The 20487-nt window shown below is 41.5% G+C and overlaps 1 protein-coding gene across 3 annotated transcripts in view; it reads left to right on the top strand.

Annotated features, from left to right (window-relative positions):
• The window catches only part of insyn1 (inhibitory synaptic factor 1), a 59521-nt gene extending 42554 nt beyond the window's left edge, over positions 1 to 16967 (top strand). For all 3 annotated transcript variants that reach the window (XM_055044902.1, XM_055044901.1, XM_055044903.1), the window contains one exon: positions 16044 to 16967. In XM_055044902.1, the coding sequence (XP_054900877.1) occupies positions 16044 to 16850 (807 nt within the window). In that variant the 3' untranslated portion in view covers positions 16851 to 16967. The remainder of the gene's footprint in view (positions 1 to 16043) is intronic.
• The last annotated feature ends 3520 nt before the right edge of the window (positions 16968 to 20487 follow it).

Raw genomic sequence — 20487 nt, 5'->3', positions numbered from 1 at the left:
ATTTATCTTCCTACTACAAACCGTTTTGGTTATTGGACTCATTCAGGGGGAAGTCATTGTGATGCTGAAACTTTCTTAATCCTTCAATGTTCATTTCTGTTTGTAAGTAGCTGCGATTCATGGAAAATGTATAACAACATTTTCATATGGTTTCTCTACTAACAAGCTTGAAAGCTTACACAAAATATAGATGCTGTGTCAACATGCATCGATGAGATTAACCACATTTAAGAGCTTTTTTTCATTGAAATAGTCAAGATACCTCAAGCACTTGTAGAATGGTGCTTAATCTTGATGGTGTTTGACAAAATTCACTAACAAACTCAGTTTGCAATAAACAGAGTGGCAAACTCAAAGAAAAAATGGAAATATGCATGCCACACTGCTCAGATTTTTATTCCCAAAATATTTGTGTTACTTCTAATGGAAAGGAGACCCAATCTGCCACAACTAATAGGTCAACCAGCCATGTCTTGACATAACAGCTGTTTACGCTACAGGTTAAGGGAAAGTTGCAAATGCTTTTATAAAAGGATAAATGAAGAATACAAGGAACATGAAACCTAACTCTAAAAGCAAAAACTTTTGGACTTCTAGACTCTAAATCCATAATCTCTATATTTGCTTCTCAGAAACTCTGATTTGTTGCCAACAAATTCCTCAATGGGACTAATAGAGAGTAAAAAAACTTACAAAATACATAAAATGTCATAACATATTATAGAGCATGAAGTTAAAGTAATGTCAACAGACAAAACTGGTTTTGGTACTTCTCTGGATTTAAAAAACAAACCCAAAACAATTTTTCAGGTTCTGTTTTTGATTCCAGCTCTATAGCTGCATATGATGAAGCTAATTGTACAGGCACAGTTTTTCATTTTTGGGATACAACACTGCCCCCTATTTGTTTATGTCAACACTGTGAAACTGATTTTTCACACTCCAACAACAACAATTGCCTTGAAGGGTGACCATCTCAGTTTCAAAACCATGACACTTTCCTAGACTTTTTGATCAAGGAACTAACAACTTTTCCATTAGTGTAAGTGCACTGGACTTCTTTTTGATACAGCCGACTGCCATGCACAGCAACAAGAAGGGGAGAGAGATAGAGAAAACTTTGGTGAATTCAACATTTTCCCTGAAATCCCGCAAAAAGGAGTTGAAACCATTGTTACTGGGCGACCGCCAAAAGACATAGTCCCTTTAAAGGCCGTCTCTTAAAAATCTTGGCGTAGCTTAATGCCAGTGACGGATAAGATTTTTGTTTGAAGTCCACTGGTTCACAGCAACTCGAAACTTAATTCACTTTTTGAGTAACCGATCCAGATGCTGTTCTCACTGCCAACACTTGCCAACAACAAATGCGCTTGTGTGCTAGTTTTGCGCGTGCATGCGGTAAAATTTTAAAGTGCCAGCAGCCGCTGTGACTTACAGAAGTCAGGCAGTAATGTCAACAGCTGAAAACAGTCCAGCAGCTGTCATGGATGATACCTGCACGACTAACAGCGAGCTGCATGGCAGAGTCGTCCTTTTTCACACGACCCAACAGAGAGACTCTGCTGCCCGCCTCAGCACTGGCCGAGGTGATAGATCCCACTGCATTTTCTCGCTGGGGGGACAGATGGTAGCTCTCAGAGTACTCTTAGCTAACTTGGCCTGTTACTCCTCACTTTTGGGTGCGCGCAAACCCATTTACACACCCTGCAATAACGACATGCTCCGCGGCATTGCTCAGACAGTCATTAGGCGGCGGCGTCTTGTCTCCTGCTCTGGGACACAGGCTGTGATGGGAGCCGTAACATGAACCTGGAAGTAAGGATTCTTAATTACAAAAAGGCAGCAGGTGATAGCTTTTGCATGGTTAATCTTGATATGACTCATTTCCCAGACAAACGATAAATAGAACTCAATGTTTCGTTGGGTTTTTTCTTTTCTCTCTCTCTGTCTCTCTCTCAGAGAACAGACAAAGCTAAATAGTTTCTGAGCACATTTGCTCGCAGTTTCATCGTTACATACAATTAAGGAGTGATGGAGGTCCACGTGGCTGATAATTTGACTGTAAGCAAAGTGCTAATCAGTTCTAAAGTTGAGAGGAGATTTTAATTCACACCTATCTGTGCTTAGACGTGCTTGCGTCTCCAAGTGATACTGTACTTCTGAGGAATGAGGTGAACAAAAGGATGAGGAGAAGTGCCAGATGTTGCAAATGAAACATGGTTTGGAGTCAAGAATATGAAACCTCACATCTTGCATTCATCTCACCACTTGTAATCATTTGGTCACAGTAGCTGTGCTTTCGTAGACCATTGTCATCGCGCAATTTGACAATTGGAAAATGCGGCAGTTCCAAAAAATAAAAAATTAAAAACTGATGATTTTGATGAAGAGTATTGTTACTGTGTGTCAAAATGAGTCTATTTTCCAAAATGGCAGCAAAATTCTTTTTTTCACCTCACACGAGTCACATGATCAAAAACTGGATATTGTCACTGGTGCAAACCACGAACAAGAAACCAGGAAGTAAGTGGAGGATGAGGGCGCAGCTTGTTTTTTAGTGACTTATTTCATGAACAAACTTATTCACATGTGTATAAACAAACTTATACACCTCTGAATATGATTTTAATAGTGTTTCACATCTAATGGAAATTTTGTTTTTCTACATTAGCGGAATGTCAACAAAGTTTTGCACACATGTGCAACGGAAATGCAGCTAGCGTTGTGATATTCCAACATATTTACAATACAAAAAAATATATAATTTTATCTAACATGTCACTGCCTTGTTGTGAAAACTGCTTAGAAAATAATATTGTGACATTGCATGTTGTTGCTGCTTTTCTTTTTGTGTGTTTATTTATAGTTACTTTTACTTGAAATTTTAGATATACATAAAGGAGTTAGAAAGAGCAAAGATTAGAAATGCAGACAGCCACTCTGCTTTAAATCGCTTCTTTTAAATCAGGTTCAAACAAAGATTTGGGAAATTCAGACATGAATTATTGACTGAAGATTGTAAGTTTACATTCATAACCAACATCGGATAAAACGCCAAACAGTCTGGCTTTTAGGTTTCTAAAGTTGGACAAGCAGGTGCAGACAATGGCTGGACGGATTGCTTCCCTTCTACGTCACAATCATGGACTAATTTGTATTCATCTATAAAAAAAATCCCAACAAAGCATCCTGAGGTTTGTGGCTGGAATGTGATGTAATATGAAAGCTGGTATGAATAATTGTATGAGGAATTTTGAATGGCATACTATTACAAAGACAGAAAAGTGAACTCGGCTTTTCCTCAACATTAGTTTCAACTCCACATCACTACAAAAATGCGCGTGTTCTTTCAGCTACCAAACATTTTCATGATGTGAAAATTGAAATAATATGAGTATTTTGAGAGTTTCCTGTTTTCACAGCTGTGACAGCCAGCAAACAGCCTGAGAACACTGCAGAAATATCACTGAAGTGCTTTGAGTTTCAACTCAGGAAAACCTATATGTCATAAACCTTAATATGCGATAAGTTTTTCATCAAATAACGTGGAAAGATTTATTTTTGTTCTGAAAACAATATTTAAAAAAAAGGAAATGCCTTTGAACAATTGTGGTCTTTATTGATCGGTAGACTAGCAAGAATGGAGAGAAAACTGGACGACGTGGCTCCAAATCGAACCCAGGACAGCGGCGTTTGTATACGGCGTGCCAGAAAAACGTCCGGGTCCCGATCTTTGCCGTGTTGTTCCCAAAGACGTTTCTCCGTCTAAAAGTCTGTCGATTTACAGCTAGAAATATTGCCGCTGCTGCTTGTGTAGGTTAATGCCTCTCCGCACTATACTGTAAGTGGCAAATAAATAAGTCAAACCCCAAGATGCAACCAAATCAATTACTGCCGCATAATCAGTCTGTAATGAGATGTGTATATAATTACTTTTTCAGGCGGCATTAACCGTTTGTGAGACTATTCACAGTCAGTGAGTCAAACCGGCTCTGACAGCGTGGAAAATTTGTTTATATTGTTCCGTTTTATTTTGGTGTATTAACGTGTTCACACCAATTTACTGCTCTAATAAGAGATATGCAGCACATTGTTGTTGCAACAAATCAAATGAATTGTAGTTTAAGTAAATCCAAATATTCCCTTCCAGCACCAAAAAAAAAAAAAAAAAAACTGGGAGCGGCTCTTGCCAAAAATTGGGATAACCACATGGTTTTGGAACTGCTCTCTGTAATTTTTTATTTATTTTGTATTCCCTCCTCCCCCCTGTTCTTCAAGTATATTCTTCCTGTGTGTCTGCTTATTGGTTTGGCTGGTAGACAAACTGGGAGTCTGAGGTATTAGGACGAGGGATTTACTGCTGGATTGGTCTGAGCCGGCTCCCACAGCGTTGCTTCCCCCCGCACCCTCCCCGTCTCACGGTCACTTTTACCAGAGCAGATCGACCTGCATACGTACCTCTGACAGTCGCTGAAAACAGTCGCTGCAAAAAGAGAAATTCATAAAAGCCTCGTTGACTCATTAAACGGCTGAGCGCCACCCGAACGTGTACACACGTGTGTTTCCTTTTCTCTTTTTTTCCCTCTCGCTCTCTCTTTCCACTTGCATGTGAGCAGCATGACCCGACATTACACAGGCCTAATCCGTCGCTATCTCTGGGAAGCAGACAGACTGAGGAGCCCTGTAGCGTGGCCCTACCATCTTTTTCTGGTCATTACCGGCACTAGGCCTCTCAGCACGGATAGAAGCAATGAAGGAGAACCTCAATAAATGATCAGTGTGCTCTGCCAGCAACAACACATGCTGCATTTGCTGCCTCCCTCTTGCTGTTTCCGTCTTGCTCCCTCCCTGATTGTACAACCCATAACCTCTCCAGGCTGATAGCGTAAACCTCCCAAATATGCCCTGCAGCTGTTAAATGAGTCTGTCCAGTCTAATGACCTAAATTTTGGGAAGGAAGTGGTTGATTTCCCAGGCCTCAAGGAGCGAAGAAGCCCACCTCTTGCAAAAAAAAAAAAAAAAAAAAAAACCCTGAGGGATAAATGAAGCCCATTATATGGTGAAGTTTGTAATGATGTTTTTGATTAGTGAGGTGTCAGGAGGTATTGGCTCTTTGCTCATCATGGCGTTGTTTAGCACTTTAAGGTCTGCAGAAGGATGAGTGGGGCTCTTTTTTTTTTTTTTTTACGAGAAAAGATGAAAAAGGACGAAGCACGCGCCTAATGAAGTCTCGAGCTTATAGCTTCTCTCATGACAGGATAATTACACCAAATGCTTCCAGTGAACACTTCAAAGGACACTTCATCCGCGTGCCAACACCACGGAACGCATCTCACCAATCAAGATTGCCTGACCTAAATCAGGCCCCCTTCTGTTTTCCTTTTTTTTTTTCTGCTAATGCCGTCCACTCGAATGCTCATTGCATCTCCGCAGAGCAGACCGCTCTGGAATCCCAAGCACCCTAGATATGCTCACACCAACAGCGAGCGCGCAGAGATTAGCCTCGCTCACGTCGAAGCAGAAACAAGTGGGCCTCGGACGTTCGTGAAGAAAGTGGAACGTGCCGCCGTCGCTTTGTGCTAGTGTTGTTTCGCTTTGCTCGGCGTGACGCAAACGGAGGTCAAAGACTAACAACACATTTATCCAGCTTCGGATGTGGAAGTATAGATTTTATGGATATTAAGGAGATTTAGATAGATTTTTTTTTTTAACAGTGAGGTCACGTGAAGCTATCAGTGGCTTCCCTGAAAGGCTCAGAGCTCGTCAGATCATTCAGAAATATGGTGCTATATTAATAGATATTAACTGTCACAATATCAGCCCAACATCCACACTGAAAAAAACAGAAAGAATGGCGCTCCAACTTTAAAAAATGAGGTGATTACCTGTTACGTGTAATCAAACTATGTTCATCAAACTTAATTTATCTGTGCTTGTTTAACAACAACTTAACTTAGTATATTCACTTGCATAAACTTCATTTGATAACTTGTAACACATTATGTGTTTTGTTGTAAGTTGGTTCAGTTGGATTATTTTTTTAAGTGCAGAGTTGTTAACTCCTGAGTGAAAAAAAATGAATACATTTCTGATATTGCCCATTTATTTATCATGTAGAAATCAGAACTTTTTCGTTTAGCTTTACAACACGTTATAATGTTATTCCCTCATCAAAAACATACCTGCAGTGTTGCTTTGATTCTTTCAGGCATGTCTGAGAAATCCTTGAATCTCCCATGGCAACCATTGAGCTGGGTCTCACAAAGCCCCGCCTATTTCCACTAAAGCTCCTCCTTGAAGCTGCGAACGCCAGTCGAGCTTCCGCCTAACGTAGCACCCTGCCCCTGAGCAGCCCCCCACAAAACTCCCCCAGACTAGCGGCAGCAGCAATTAGCAAACACCTGGTAGAACTGCTGAGCTCATCATTTGAACTGCTTTTCAGTCCACTCATAAGAACGGTTGTTAATGGCAGCGTTGTGGTGGCGTGATCGAGGTGGAATGTCGGAAAGAGCTGGATCTTTAATTTAAAGAGACAGAGTATCAATTCTTTCCATCCATCTATTTTCTGTACTCCCTTGTCCCTAGCAGGGTAATTTTTGCTACATACAGCAGTTTAACAGCATGATGTTCCTAGAAAATACATAACATTAACACTTTAAAAAATAAAATGGAAATAGGCGAGACAAAAAGAAGTTTTTGGTTAACGATAGTTTGTCGTCGAACAAGATAAGAAACAGTGTTGCTGAGTTGAGTTTTACTAAGCTTTCTGCTTAGTGTAACCTGCCATGAGCTTCGTCTTTCTGAGCTTCTTGCAGCTGTGTGATGCTGAGTATTTAAAATCCCAAGCCGCTGTTTCATCCAGTGCTAAATAAGACATCTAAAAAGAAGAAGGAAAAAAAAAAAACTTGCACATGCCTGGGGGATCCCTGAGATAATTTTCCTTGGGAATGCAGTAAATATGTTCCTTCAGAGTTAGTCTGGGATGATAAATTAGCTTCAGGGGGGTAAGATAAACCATATCAAAACAATGCAAGTGGCTGGAATCCATTCATATTCTTGTCTTTGGGGGATTTAAATTGAGGGAAAATAAGGATAAGGTGGTGGGGGAGTGCAAAACTGCAGGCGCTAACTGCATTAAAACAATATTTGTGACTGATTTACTCATGAAGCCAGCATGCAAGGCCATTTTGATAATTGCTGAGACCTTCATATTGGCTTTCAGCACCGGAAAAGCAGCAGAGGGGTAAGATGGAAATCCACTGCAGCATGTTGAGAAAGAAACAAGGCTTGTTTTGATTTATTTGAAGAGCTCAAATGAACATTTCAATTTTTCCCCGTGAACAAAAGCAAAGCCGTGCAGGATGGGGCATAATAACCAAACAAGCGCCGCAAACCCCTCTGAAAAACGACTCCTGCAAGAATGGGTGGCAAAGTAACAGATGGAGAGAAACCGTTTGAATACAGAGTAATGAAGCGCTCCAGCGAAAATTTCCTCACACGTCGCGCATTTCAAACGAGCCCAGTGAGGGTGTTCTATCCGAGCTCTCTTGGTAAATTGCACCTGATTTATTTTTTACATATGTACAAACCGCATCGTCACAGATGTCCTATTTCAAAGCAGTTTTTATTTGCTGGTAAATACTAGAATATGAATGTGGAGACATGATAGCCTTTCCACAGACATCATTAGAGGAATGTTAAATATGCACTTTTATGTAAGACTTGTAAAAGATGGCAATCTCCATCTGTTTACTCGGCAGCAAACAAAAATCTGCTCATATAGAATGCCATTAATGCCTATCAAGTTATTCCCCTTAAACATCTGCTGAAAGATCACAGTGATTAGAGAATGTGTTTATATATTCCCTCTCAGCAGATGCCGTTTAACACCTAAATTCTCACATTCAGTGATTTTGACCTCTGCCTGTATTCCTGTGCTAATGTTCCAGTCCATTTTCAATTAGTGATACACGCAGGGGACCTGCGTGTATCACTAATTGATACACGCATTGATATAGAGCAATAAAAACAAAGGTTTTTATTGCTCTATACTACTGGAGAAAACTCTCTTGTAACCTTCCAGTTATTATTTTATGTTATTAAATGACCTAAAGAAAAAGCATCCCTATGTTAAGTCTTTAAAGTTTGGTTTTAATGGCACCAGTAGTTATTCATCCGGCATAATTTATTCCTGTATAATCTTGTTTAGAGCAAATCCCAGGAGTCACTGATTCAGGGTGCATTGCCGGGTCAATTCTGAGACAAACCCATGACATTTACAGTTTCAGTAAATGTATGTGTAGTTCTACATGACACACTTGAGCAAAAGCATCACAAGTTCATATTTATCTTGGCATTAATTTAATAATCAGAAATAAAAATGTGCAACATGTTCTAAGTAATTTTCTTAGATAATGAAAGCTGCTGCTTGTGCTGCTGAAATATAAAATACATATATTCACCATTTTGATTCTGATGCACATTTAGACATTGGACACCTAATAAAAAAAAACAAGAATGTAGTTTTTGTGTAATTATAGTTTTGAGTTGAATGTTTTTTTTCCAATATTGCTTTCTGTTATGGTAAGCTAACAAGCTGACATTAGACTAACAGCTAACCAAGTGTTAGCTTAATAAAAATGGGTCTCATGTTGTCACCTGACAAAATGTTTATCCCAAAATATTTCCAAACAAGCTAAAATACAGTTGAAATAAGTGATGACAAAGGTTTTTATTGCTCTATACTACTGGAGAAAACTCTCTTGTAACCTTCCAGTTATTATTTTATGTTATTAAATGACCTAAAATAATCATTTTTGTCTGTCTGTAGGGAACTGATTACCCCGTCGGGTATGCAGACGCCGCACAAAAAAGGAGCAAACACATTTTAACTCTAAGGCAAGAGTGTCAAACACTATCCAGTCGGAATTAGTTTCATAACTTAAACTTAAAACATATGGTCTTAGAAGTACAATGCGAAGTTAAGCTAATTCTTTTGGCTAAAGGAGCTGATGTTGCTTCGGGCCGACCCTGGAGAAGGAACTGCTCTGACTACCAAGTCCTTACAAAGAAAACAATTTAAATTAACACCATCGCATTTTATAGCTTCTATGCACACTGATGTCTGTTGTTATATCTTGTTTTAAATCTTATTTAAAACATTTATTTTATTTTATTTTTCCCCAAAGCCAATACACTGCCAAGGCCTAAATAACAGTCGGTGGGGATGATTCCATTTCCTAAATCACACCTCTGCCAAAGAGGAGCCTCTTCGAGTGCTTTTACATTACTGACCATGGCCCTGTGTTAGATTATCGTGGACTGTCATTGCCATCACTCTAACTTTCTGTCACAGACAAGGCTCAAAGAGCTCTCTTTCACTCTGACCCTCAATTACCCGGCCCAATCATCTCCGACAGGTGTTGAGGTACAGTAATAAACCCCCGTCTGATGGTGCCGAGGCAACCTCTCCTTTAAAGCACCTCTGAGAGCTGTGAAATGACTAAGCTCCGAGTTGATCAGGTGCTGTGAACACAGTTGACTCATCGCTGCTGGTTGATAGTGTGCAGTGAGACAGAGAAAAGAAATTACAATAACACTTAAAATTACCGCAACACTCACTCGTTTGGTTGAAATTTATAGAAAAGCCCGTGTGGGAGAGACGTTTACTGTGACACACGGAGAGATGCTCTGAAATTACACCAATTAAACACCTAAATTTGAATTTTTCATTTATTTATTTATTTTTTTCTTTTCTATAATTTACATGATCAGAATACGCGCACGGAAATGACTGACACGGTTGCAATCGCGCTCTTCAAACCCAGTGACGAAAACAGCCATCAGCAGAGCCTTTGAGAGAAAATTAAAGACTGGAGTTACAGTCAAATCCGCAGCACTTACAGAACATCAACTCGCATACAATCCATTACAGCTCAACTGTGTCGAAAATAGTCTTTGCAGTCACAAAAATAGGCCATCGCTGTGTCATAAACTGCAACGAGTGTGAGAGCCATAAAAAGAAAGCAGAGATTCACAGGCTGGTTTTTCTTTACTCTAAACCATGCATGTCCAATTTATTTATTTTTTTAAAAACTTTTTTAGGGTCATCGTGGAAGAAGTAGTCCAGTGAACCTGCCCAGTAGTAAAAATAAAAATATAGATACAACATGTATCGGCACCATGTTACTCACCCATCTGAATGCATTACAACATCATCTAAAAAGTTCAACTTAACAAAGCTAAAAACTTAACGTATCTTTTTTTATTGCGCGCAGGGCTGCATTTCAGGAATCCATTTCAGTTCGTTCTTTGTTAAAAGGTCACGTCTAATAAAATCCCCCAAATTCTGTTCCTCAGCAAATTACAATTTCACAAGGTGAAAGTGATATAAACCTTTTTTCAAACAAAAAAAGAAAAAGAAATGTAGTGTCATGGCGGTCACGGCCGCGGAGAAAACAACCGACGCTGTTACAGCTACTGGGGAGATGATCACCGATGCGTTCCACATGCAGGGTAAGCCGCAAAAGGTCACAGATAAAGAAGCTGGCTGCTCAGAGTGCTGAATCCTGATTGTGAAGAAGGGAAGTTAAGTAGAAAGTGAAAGTGGGGTGGAAACAGTGGCACATGCAGAAAGAAAACCTGGATCCTTGAGAAGCAAAATAGTGACGTTCCTTGAGTCAAGACAACGTCAGTCGTTTCCTGGACTAAGGAGAAAAAGGTCTGGATTGTTGCTGAGAGATCCAGAGCTGTTTTCTTTACACACACAAAAAAAAAGTTTAATTTGGAAATCGATAACCTTGAGTCTGGAGTGAGAGCGGAAAACCCCAGAATTTACGGATCTGAAGAAGCCTCTGTTGCCATATGACAAGCTAACAGCTTGATTTCCAGGAAGAGACAATATTCCACAGTAACGGCATCATTAATGAAGCACAGCTGATCTATTTCCTTTGCCTTTGACGCTCCTCTTTAGATCTTTCTATGGTCACGAATCCACAAAACCTCCCTTTCAAATCCTCTGAGATTTGAGGTCATAGTTCGGATATTATTTAAGCTTTTCTGAATCTAACCAGCTGCTCCCGGTAGTCAGAACCTTGTTGCTACAGTTGTGCATTGTAAGTGTTAAAAACAGCAAAAGTACAAGCAAAAATCATTCTGTTGCCCAAAAGCTGTCAAGTCATTCCAGTTTGTTCTCCAGTTTCATCACACCTTCTTCAAGAAGAAGAAGAAAAGTGCAGAGCTTTCTGTTGCTGCTGCATAAACCATCCAGAGTCTCAGCAGACCCTTGAAGTCAAGACAGTTACAACACTTAATGAACCTACAACGCGCCGCCGTAACTGAGATGCAACCTCCAACTTGCTGTTATAACGATGTCTTGAAATGCACCTGATCATTTTTTAAATCCACTGATTAATAGTTGAGTAATGAAGTAAACAAAGCGATTTAAGTCTTCCTCTCTCTCTCTCTCGCTCCCCCAGCCTAGAGAGGCATTTTGCATTAAGGGCTCCAATGAGTCAAAGTCTGCAAATCACAGAGCAAACAGGGTTGAGTAATTCAGGGATTAGAGGATTCATACAGCCCAATTCCCTCAGACAGCCTGCCAGCAGACTCGCACTGGCCAGGTACTCACGAGGTGTACGATGATGCGGCTGGCGGATCTGCAAAAAGAAAAAAGAAAGCCAGGCGTACAGTTGGATGCAAAGTATAGATGGTTTCACTTGACGGCATGAAATGTCTCTTGAGTTTCTGTGATTTTTTGGAGTCATGGAGCCTTTCAGGTTTTCCATATTTTGATTTCTTAAGATTCAAACATAATTTTCTTCCATCTGCCTATGAGGAAGAAAAAAATAATATTCTGCAGAGGATTAAAAAAAAGCGTTTCGATCATTTAATAAACTGGACTCTGATGAATACAAAAATCCATGCTCCTCCAACAACTGATTTATTCAACGTTATTATAACTTGCTCACAAATCCAAATCTCTCTGTCATAAAATGCAATAAAAAGAACTGTTAAAATACTTTTTTAAATCTTTATTATCAATGTTCTGTTGACTGAGGGTGTATTGAGAAAATGAAACGTATACAAAAAAAAAAAAAAAACTAAATTTGTCTCTGAAACTGGGTGGTAATGCCCAGAATTTAATTAAAAGTTGTGGATGGAATATTTTCCTGGTCTAAATACCGGGATGGGATTTAAATTTGTGTTGCAATCATACTTATTTTGCAGTCATTAAAGCCCGAGAGAAGCAAACACTGCAAATAATTGATGAAATTACAGTTCCTCCTCTTTTCATCTTCATTTATGTCGCTAATCCACGTGACCTCTTTCCTCTCTCTCTCTCTCTTTTCTTTTTTTTTTTTTTGTAGAACTAAACAAAAGTTCAAAACGGCGCTTAATTGCTGGATAGTTTGGGGGAGACGTATCGTTTACAAGCGCCGCGAGGGCTTTCGTTTCACAATCCGTCGTTGAAAGCCGTACGCGCTGATGGAGGGAGCTGAAATGTCAAGTACAGAGGGCTTGGATTTTAGGTGTTGCCAAGCAAAGCGGCGCAATTTCGACTGAAGGGCATTCTATTCATCAAACACTCAACACCGCGGCTCCTGATCACAGAAGCATTCAGGTCAATTTGGAGGGAATGATAAATAAAATGTCTTCCAGTGACACGTTTTCATACAGCGGTGGGATATTTCTGTTGATTTTGGTTAGGGTTGGGTTAAGGTAAGGTAAAAACACAAACAAAGCAAACATTAGCATGAATTTGAAAGCAGCTTCCACCAATCAGACCACGGGCTTCTTTCTGCCCCTTTCTGCCCCTGGTCTGCTTGGCGAGTCGTGGCACGTTGTCGGCGCTACGAGCTCATTTCTGAGGACATTTAATGTTGCGCGGATGCGACGTGGAGCAATTTAAGACACTTTGTCCACAGGAGGCCGTGCTGAAAAGCACAGCCCATTTCAAACACATTAACAAACAATTTAGGTTTCGCGGATAAGGAAGAAAAACGGGAGAAAAAATAGTCTCAGGAAAGCAAACAGATCTATTAGCAGCTGTGAATGAATCTTGACTTTTGCTGAACTTGGCAGGTGGCGTTGCGGGTTGTGCATCCGCACATCAGTGGGACGTCGGCACGGGAAGCACCTGGAAACGTCACGTTACAACAAAAACTCCACTAAGATTTAGTCTAACGCAAGCTCACAGCCATTTCTTTGAGAATAATTCTGTTCTACTGTTTCTGCACATGATCTATGAAATGAAATGTTTGTTTTGTGGGCTAAATGAATAACTGAACCATCTGAATCATGTAGGGTTGGTGCAAAAGAAGGCATTTGCCTTTAGCTGTGAAAGAAAACTGATAATAAAGGAGCATGTGCTATGTTTAAGTTCTGCAAGGCATTTTGACTAACTTTGCTTAGTGTTCATGTGGTTCCAGATGTTTTTGAAAGTTTGTTTTGATGCTGTTTGCCAGCTCTCAGTTTGCTAATTATGCAGACAGCTGCAGGAGCGAACATGAATGTGAGTTGTTGTGAAGGTGGGAGAGGAACAGACAAAAAAAAAGAGGAACGGATCAAAATTCTCAGCTGGGGAAAGCTGTGGAAGGTGAGGCTGCATTTCCGTTAACCGTAACATTGAACAAATTGAAATTACGAAAATAAATGTCCTTAAAAATGGCAATTCTTAAGAAAAATGGACGCTTTTTTGATTGAACATTTTAGAGTTATGATGACGCAATTCTTCAGCCGTAATGAAAAAGATGTAAGTGACAAAACTTGTGATGTTGACCACATCACAAGTCATGTGATCAACATCTGGACGTTACTACTAGTTGAAAAGACGATGAAGGCAACAGGAAGTTGTAGGAGGATGGTGGTTTGTTACGGTTTTTTCCAGACAATGTTCAGGTGTTTTGTGAACAGCAAATGTGTTAAATTCAGAACTATTCTGTAAAATTGTAACAACTATCTCCGCAATGCGGCGCATTCATAGCTGCTCCAAAGTATTAGGAACCTGACACTCCTCTGATTACTGACAGTGCCATGTCTGACTTATGAATATTTCTCATTTCTCATGTTTGCATCCTTTGCTTCCATGACTTTTAATGACTTACCGCGTGAGAAAGCTGATTCACTTGTGGTTTTAATTTCATTTTGTATTCGTTGGGATTACCGCAATTGCAAAATTGTGTTTTTTTGACATATATATAGACAAAGATTTGTGCTCATTTGTGATGAAAACATAGCTACGGATAAGATGGGCTCCACGAGGAGCGCTGTGGGTTTCATCCCCGCTATGAAACAGCGAACCAGATCTTTACCTCTGTAGAATTGCTGAGGCTGTCGTGGGAGAATGCTTCTTCGGGCTACGTGTGTTTTTGTGTATCTGGATGCCCCTGAGGTATTCTGTAAAAGGTGCCGCTGGAGTAACGGGAAATCCAGGTGGCTTTGGGGCTGATCGGGATGCCCCCAAGGCGAATCCCTTTGCAGGTTTTCCAGACATGCCCCGTTGGGAGTGGACCCGAGGGAAGAACCCAGAATGTGCTGAAGGGACCGTATATCCAGTCTGACCTGGCAACGCCATGGGATCTGTCATGATGAGCTGGAGGTTGTTGCCACTTTGTGAAAAACATTATGTGGACTTACCTACTCACAGACTGATACCTTTATTTCTGCTATTTATGATGATTTTCTGCTTGCAGCTAATAAAACCACAGTACTCAAAAAATTACATCAGACCAATAAACAGAAATAAAGGCTTACTGAATATTATGTTTGATGTTTAAAAAAAAAAAAAAAAGAAAGTCTCTTGTCTTTTTAGCTTTTCTTCTTCACAAGTAGATCAATGTATCTAAAATCTTTTTCTTATTTTTTCATCTGGTGAAGTCATTCGTTTGCAAGAATGCCCGACTGCGGTCCTCAAGAGTCGGTGTCCTGCGTCTACTTCAGCACAGCTGTGATGATGGAGGAATTTCCTTAGCATGTCATCAAGCTTATGCAAAATGCAAATACTTTTTTTTTTTTTTTTAATTCCTGCGTGTTTAGCTTGGGAAAGAAACATGCGGGATACTGGGTTAGGTAAGACACCCAGGATCAGGCTATTCAGGCGGTTCAGAAGGAGAGATGATCAAATGAAACAACCCTTCAGTTTTGTGCCATAGGAGGCCCTGAAAGACTTACAGACACACGTCGTTAGCGGCTAATGGTTAGCGAGACACAGGACCCTCACAGTGCTCACAAATGAATCATATGTTGTCAGTGCCTCTGTTTTGTTTTTTGTTTTTTTTTCTACCTACTGCCCTAAATGTTGCTACATAGCCAATTTAACAGCAGGAGTTGCTTTTTTTTTTAATAGTTATGTGTCAGCTAGCTCTGAGACATATTTATTAGATGAATTCATCTACATCGGGTAATGGAACAGAAAAGCCTTTTTGTTTTCATTTTGCCGACTGTACTGCGCTGCTGTCAGTTTACAACTCACTGAATGACTTGGCGCAGCATTAAAGACCTGTTGCCGTATCAACCTTCCCAGACCGGTCGGGTCTGGCGGTTCTCGCCTCCTCTGCGTCACGAGAACCAGAACCAAACACGTGGAAGCAGCGCTCAGGTTTTCACGCTCAACAAATCAGGAGCAAACTTCCAGGAAACTGCGAAACTTTAAATGAAGCCTAAGAGTCCATGTGCTTAGAGTTACCTTTGATTAAAATCAGCTGCAACGTTGCTTGATGTATTTGATGCGTGTTTGATGATTATTTTTGATGGTTTTGATGATGAGCCACATTAGACAAAGTCACATGCTGAGAGCAACTGGATAGACAGACGTTGACTCACTTTGATGAGAAATACAGCAGAGTTTTAATCTCTGAATCAGATCTCGAAGCTCGTTTAGACTTTAGAGTCTGAACGGCTGCGATTAAAGATTTTACTTTTCCCCAACATTTACTTTCAGCATCACATTTGCTTGAATGCATCAGAAAGCTCATTCTCCATGTCATTGGCTTCTTTGAAACATCTCATTGGTTGTTTTTGCCGTGTGCTTCTTCCTGCTCCAGGTGGTGGGTCAAATCGACAAACTAACGTCCGACTTCGACTTTGACCTGGAGCCGGATGATTGGACGGTGGCCACAGCCAGCAGCACGTCCAGCAGTGAGCGGGGCTTGGGAGAGGCCTTCAGGCTGGACTTTCTCAACGCAGATGTGCTCTCCGACAGCTGGGAGTTCTGCAGCTACCTGGAGGCCGCCGGCGCGGCCGCCCGCAGATCCAGCGATCTACGGCAGGACCTGGGCCAAGGAACTATCCCGACCCAGACCCAGACCCCCACGCCGCCCCCCACCACCGCCTCGGTCTACTCCCAGATGAACGGCGGGCTTCCGATCCCCAACGGGCCACGCATCATCACTCCGGACTCCTCCAGCGAGGAGGCCAGCAGCTCCACGCACAGCCAAAAGACCTCGCGCACCTCTGGCACGCGGGAAAGAGTCCGCTTCAGTGACAAGATCCTGTACCACGCGTTGTGCTGCGACGACGATGAAGAGGAGGAGCAGGAGGAGCTACGGGAGGACAAGAGCGGTTACGCCACGCCAGACAGCGACACGGAGCCGGGTCTCCTGGGCAGCTCAGTCGCTCCCAAGCGTTCTTCCTCTGAGCACTCGCTCCTATACAACTGTCTGGACCCTTCCTATGGCTCCTCGCCGGTGAAGGCGATGACGGGAGCCCACACGCTACCCAGGAAAGGTCTCCTAAATCCCGGCTGCCGCAAAAAACTGTTGAGAAACAGCAGCACACAAACTGTCTCTGACAAGAGCACGCAAACTGTACTGCCCTATATTCCAACCAAACAGAAAGCAAAGGACCACTGAGGAAGCAGGCAAATCTCATGAAGAGAACTGTGCATTATTTAATATTAAATACATAGCTCATAGATTAATACACAAATAAATAAATTACTAAATAAATAAATGATATATGGGAAATCACTTGACTACCCAAACTCATTCTGTGGCTCAGGGAACACACAAAAGGGAATCATATGAAATAGGATGTAAAGTCTAAAGAAGTCTATCCACACTCAAGTTAAAACTACAATGAAGGGGCCGACAGTGGGGGAAATTATTATATTTGATCTACTGCTGAATTTTGTTTTTAATTTGGTGAAATACAAGTTTGACCCAGAAGCAAAACGCGACTTAATACTTGGTGGTGATTCGTAAGCGGCAGTCTGCACTTGGTGACCAGGAGAGTGTTTTTTTTTGTTTGTTTTTTTTTTGCCTACACCACTTAAACAAAAAAGTGTTGAGGCTTTTATTTTGACAACTCGAAGTGTCTGCTCCTTCAAAAGTCCACACCGTCATTTCTAGAGGGATTAAGATCTAAACCCTTAAAGTTCTCTGTGGAACTTTAATGTGTTGCTTCTCATGCTGCGTTGAGTTACCTGGGAAGTGGGAACGCTGAGCTTGGTTGGAAGTCAGACCCGAAGTAGCGGCGCTCTGGTTGAGAAGTCGGAATCTCAACATGGCCACAAACATTGCTTGCAATAGGTCTTAAAGCACATACTTTTCAGAAGTATGTGCTTTACTTTCCATAAGTAAACATCACGTTTAGTTCTTCGGGTGAGAATTACAGGCGGTACAGATAACATTGGTTGTAGACACACTTTTGCATGTGTGTCTTGTAAAATAAACACGTTTCCACAGCTTCTTACTCCGGCTGATGTGAGCAGAGGCCATACTGAAACACAAAGTCAGCCTCACAAGTCGTAACTGAGGATGGTCCAAATTACTCCTATGTTTCCCAGTGGGAAATCCAACTTTCGTTCCCGTTAATTTTTCTGGACTGTCCCCGTTCGAGTAAAACTGGAACGCACCATTAAGCCACTCCTGTGTTTCCTTCACTTTATTTGTCATGCTGTAAGAAACATCCCTAATCCATCTTCAATGTTTTCTACCCCATATCGTGAGATCTTGCTTCCGTGTTAAAGTTGTTGGGCCGGCAGCGCCCTCTTTTTCACCGAGCTTCTTGCCAGTGACTGAGGGAAATCCACAAGACGTCGTTTGACTGCTCTTTGGTCTTGCCCATGACAGTGGAGATGTTTCAATGGATTGTACGCAGTATTTGATGTAGTTTCAAAATGGTGCGAGTCCAAACCATTAACTTCTTGTTAAGGAGATAAACTGACAAATTCAGCAGAAGATCAACTATTTATTTACCCCACTGCATTTAACTGCATTATTTTAAACAGACAGAGAGAGAAAGAGATCTCAAAAATCTTTCCCTCATCACACAATTGAAGGAGTCACAAGGAGAAAGAGAAAAAAACAGCAAAGGTTTGTCTATCATGTGTAAACAAAACGCCACTCATTCTGTACCCTAAATCTGTACAAACACTGGCTTTTTTCATGTTCTGGTAATTTCAAATGTCAGGAGGATTATTGCTTCCAGGAGGGAAATGTCTCCAGATGCATGTGTCAAGGCGCTTCCTCCTCTCTTTGATGTCAACAAACGACTGAGCGCAGAGTCAGAAAAACAACGCCATTTACCTCCGGTTTCATAAACCATCTCATTGTGATCGCTCCTTGGTCTGCCGTGGAGCCTGAACCGTATGAGTGACAGGCAGCAAAACAGATACACAGGCACTTCGGAAGTAGCGCTCCACAAAAGTGACATTTCAATTTTTGTCCTTCGATGTGCCTGCTAGCAGCGACACTCGATGTAGAAGCGGAGCTAAATAGCAATTGGGTGGATGAGGGGTTTTGGTGGGGGTGGACGCAAGAGGAGGGGGGGTTAGGGAAGGGAGAACAAGCGCTAAAGGTTTTGTCTCTTCATTCAGAGGCCCAGCGGGGAATTGAACTCGGTAGAGCAGCGTTTTATTCACAGGGCCAGCGCCGATAGCCGTTCCTGATCAATATGTTAGAGGGAGGTTGCAGTGAGAGGTCTCTTTGCTGAGCGTGCGAGCCACTCTCCTGGGATCTGTGAACAAAAACTCACAGTCAGATCTATTTACTTACACTGAGCAGAACAAAAATTAGAATTGTAGCCCTAAAGAACTGACATTTCAAAAAGTGTGGGTCCAGGAGCGGGAGCCGGTGGCTGAAGAAAAGAGTGTTCTCGCTCAATGATTTCTCTTTATTTTATTTATTTTTCATTTATTTATTTGCTTTCCCCACACACCAATGCTCTACCCTGGGAAACAGCTTTGTGAGTGTGGTCCTCGCACCCTTGTGTTTTCAGTATTGAAAACAAAAGTGAAATGTTGAAATCTTTAACTGGAAAATCCTTGCTGACTCCGGTGAGGCCGACCTTTCTGCCTCTGGTCACCCAGTGGGTACTTAGCCTTTCATAAGAGGCAGGGATTATGAAGCCTTCTTTTTCTGCTGTATACGGTGCCTTGCACAAGAATTTATACCGCTTGAGCCTTTTCACCTTTTCTTCACCATAGTACCAAAGTACAGTCCGTTTTATCGGGGTGCTGTTTGACCTGCCAACCTAATGCAGTGCTATAATTGGGCAGCATAGAAGGAGATCCAGGGCTTTGAATTATTTCTTTACACATTAACATTTGAAAAGATTGCTGCACGTTTGTGTTCGGTCGACTTTACCCTGATGCTCCGTTTTAAATCCAGTCACTTGCTTTGCTGCATGTCATCTAATTCAAGTATAATTGCAGATGTCCTAGAAAGGCCTTCGTCGGAGGACGTTAATGAACAAACAGCGTTAAGGGGAAGAAAAACACACCACAGAGATCAAGATAAAGGTTGTCAAGTTTAAAAAAGAAAACATATCGACCTTGGACATCTCAGTAAGCACTGTTCAGTATGTCACAAAGAAAAAGAGTATGACCTAACTGCAAACCGCCAAGACATGGCGATACACCTAACGTGACAAGGCTGGGCAAAAAGAGCAATTCATGTCAGAAGCATCCAAAGAGCCGTTAACTCTGGATGAGCCGCAGAGACCCAGAGGTCAGGTGGAAGGAAATATTGGCAGGACAACCATTAGTCCTACGGCTGACAAATCTAGTCTTTTTCATTCACTACGGCAATATGAGCGCCACAACGGAAGAAAGCCTTATGAAGTCCCGCGTGAATTATGCCATGAGCCAGTTCTGGTCGGAAGAGACTGTTTGGGACTATTGGAAAAAGAACAGTTTTGCACATCTTTCAGAACAAACGATCCTCACGATTGGTGGCAAAGTCATGTTTTTGCAATGTTTTTCTTTAGAAGGGATGACCCGGGTGGTGTAGATGTAGGGCAGGGGTCCAGTATAAAGACGCTACAGCCATGGCTTAGCCAGAACACGACATAGTAACCAGAGTTGCAGTGGACCAGTTAGAATGGCCCAGTCAAAGCCATGACCTAAAATCAATCATGTGTCTGCAGCAAGGCACAAACATTGATATCCACTGCTCCTTTCCATCCAGTCCAACATTACTTTGACATGAAGAAGAGTCGTTAATATCAATTTCTGGATGTAGAAAGCTGGTTGAGACAAAAGACTTG

This window comes from Poeciliopsis prolifica, unplaced genomic scaffold (genome assembly GCF_027474105.1).
Source record: "Poeciliopsis prolifica strain line A6 unplaced genomic scaffold, Auburn_PproV2 SCAFFOLD021, whole genome shotgun sequence".
Lineage (NCBI taxonomy): Eukaryota > Metazoa > Chordata > Actinopteri > Cyprinodontiformes > Poeciliidae > Poeciliopsis > Poeciliopsis prolifica.
Note: the sequence above shows the minus strand (reverse complement) of the source record. Positions and strands in the feature narration are given on the sequence as shown.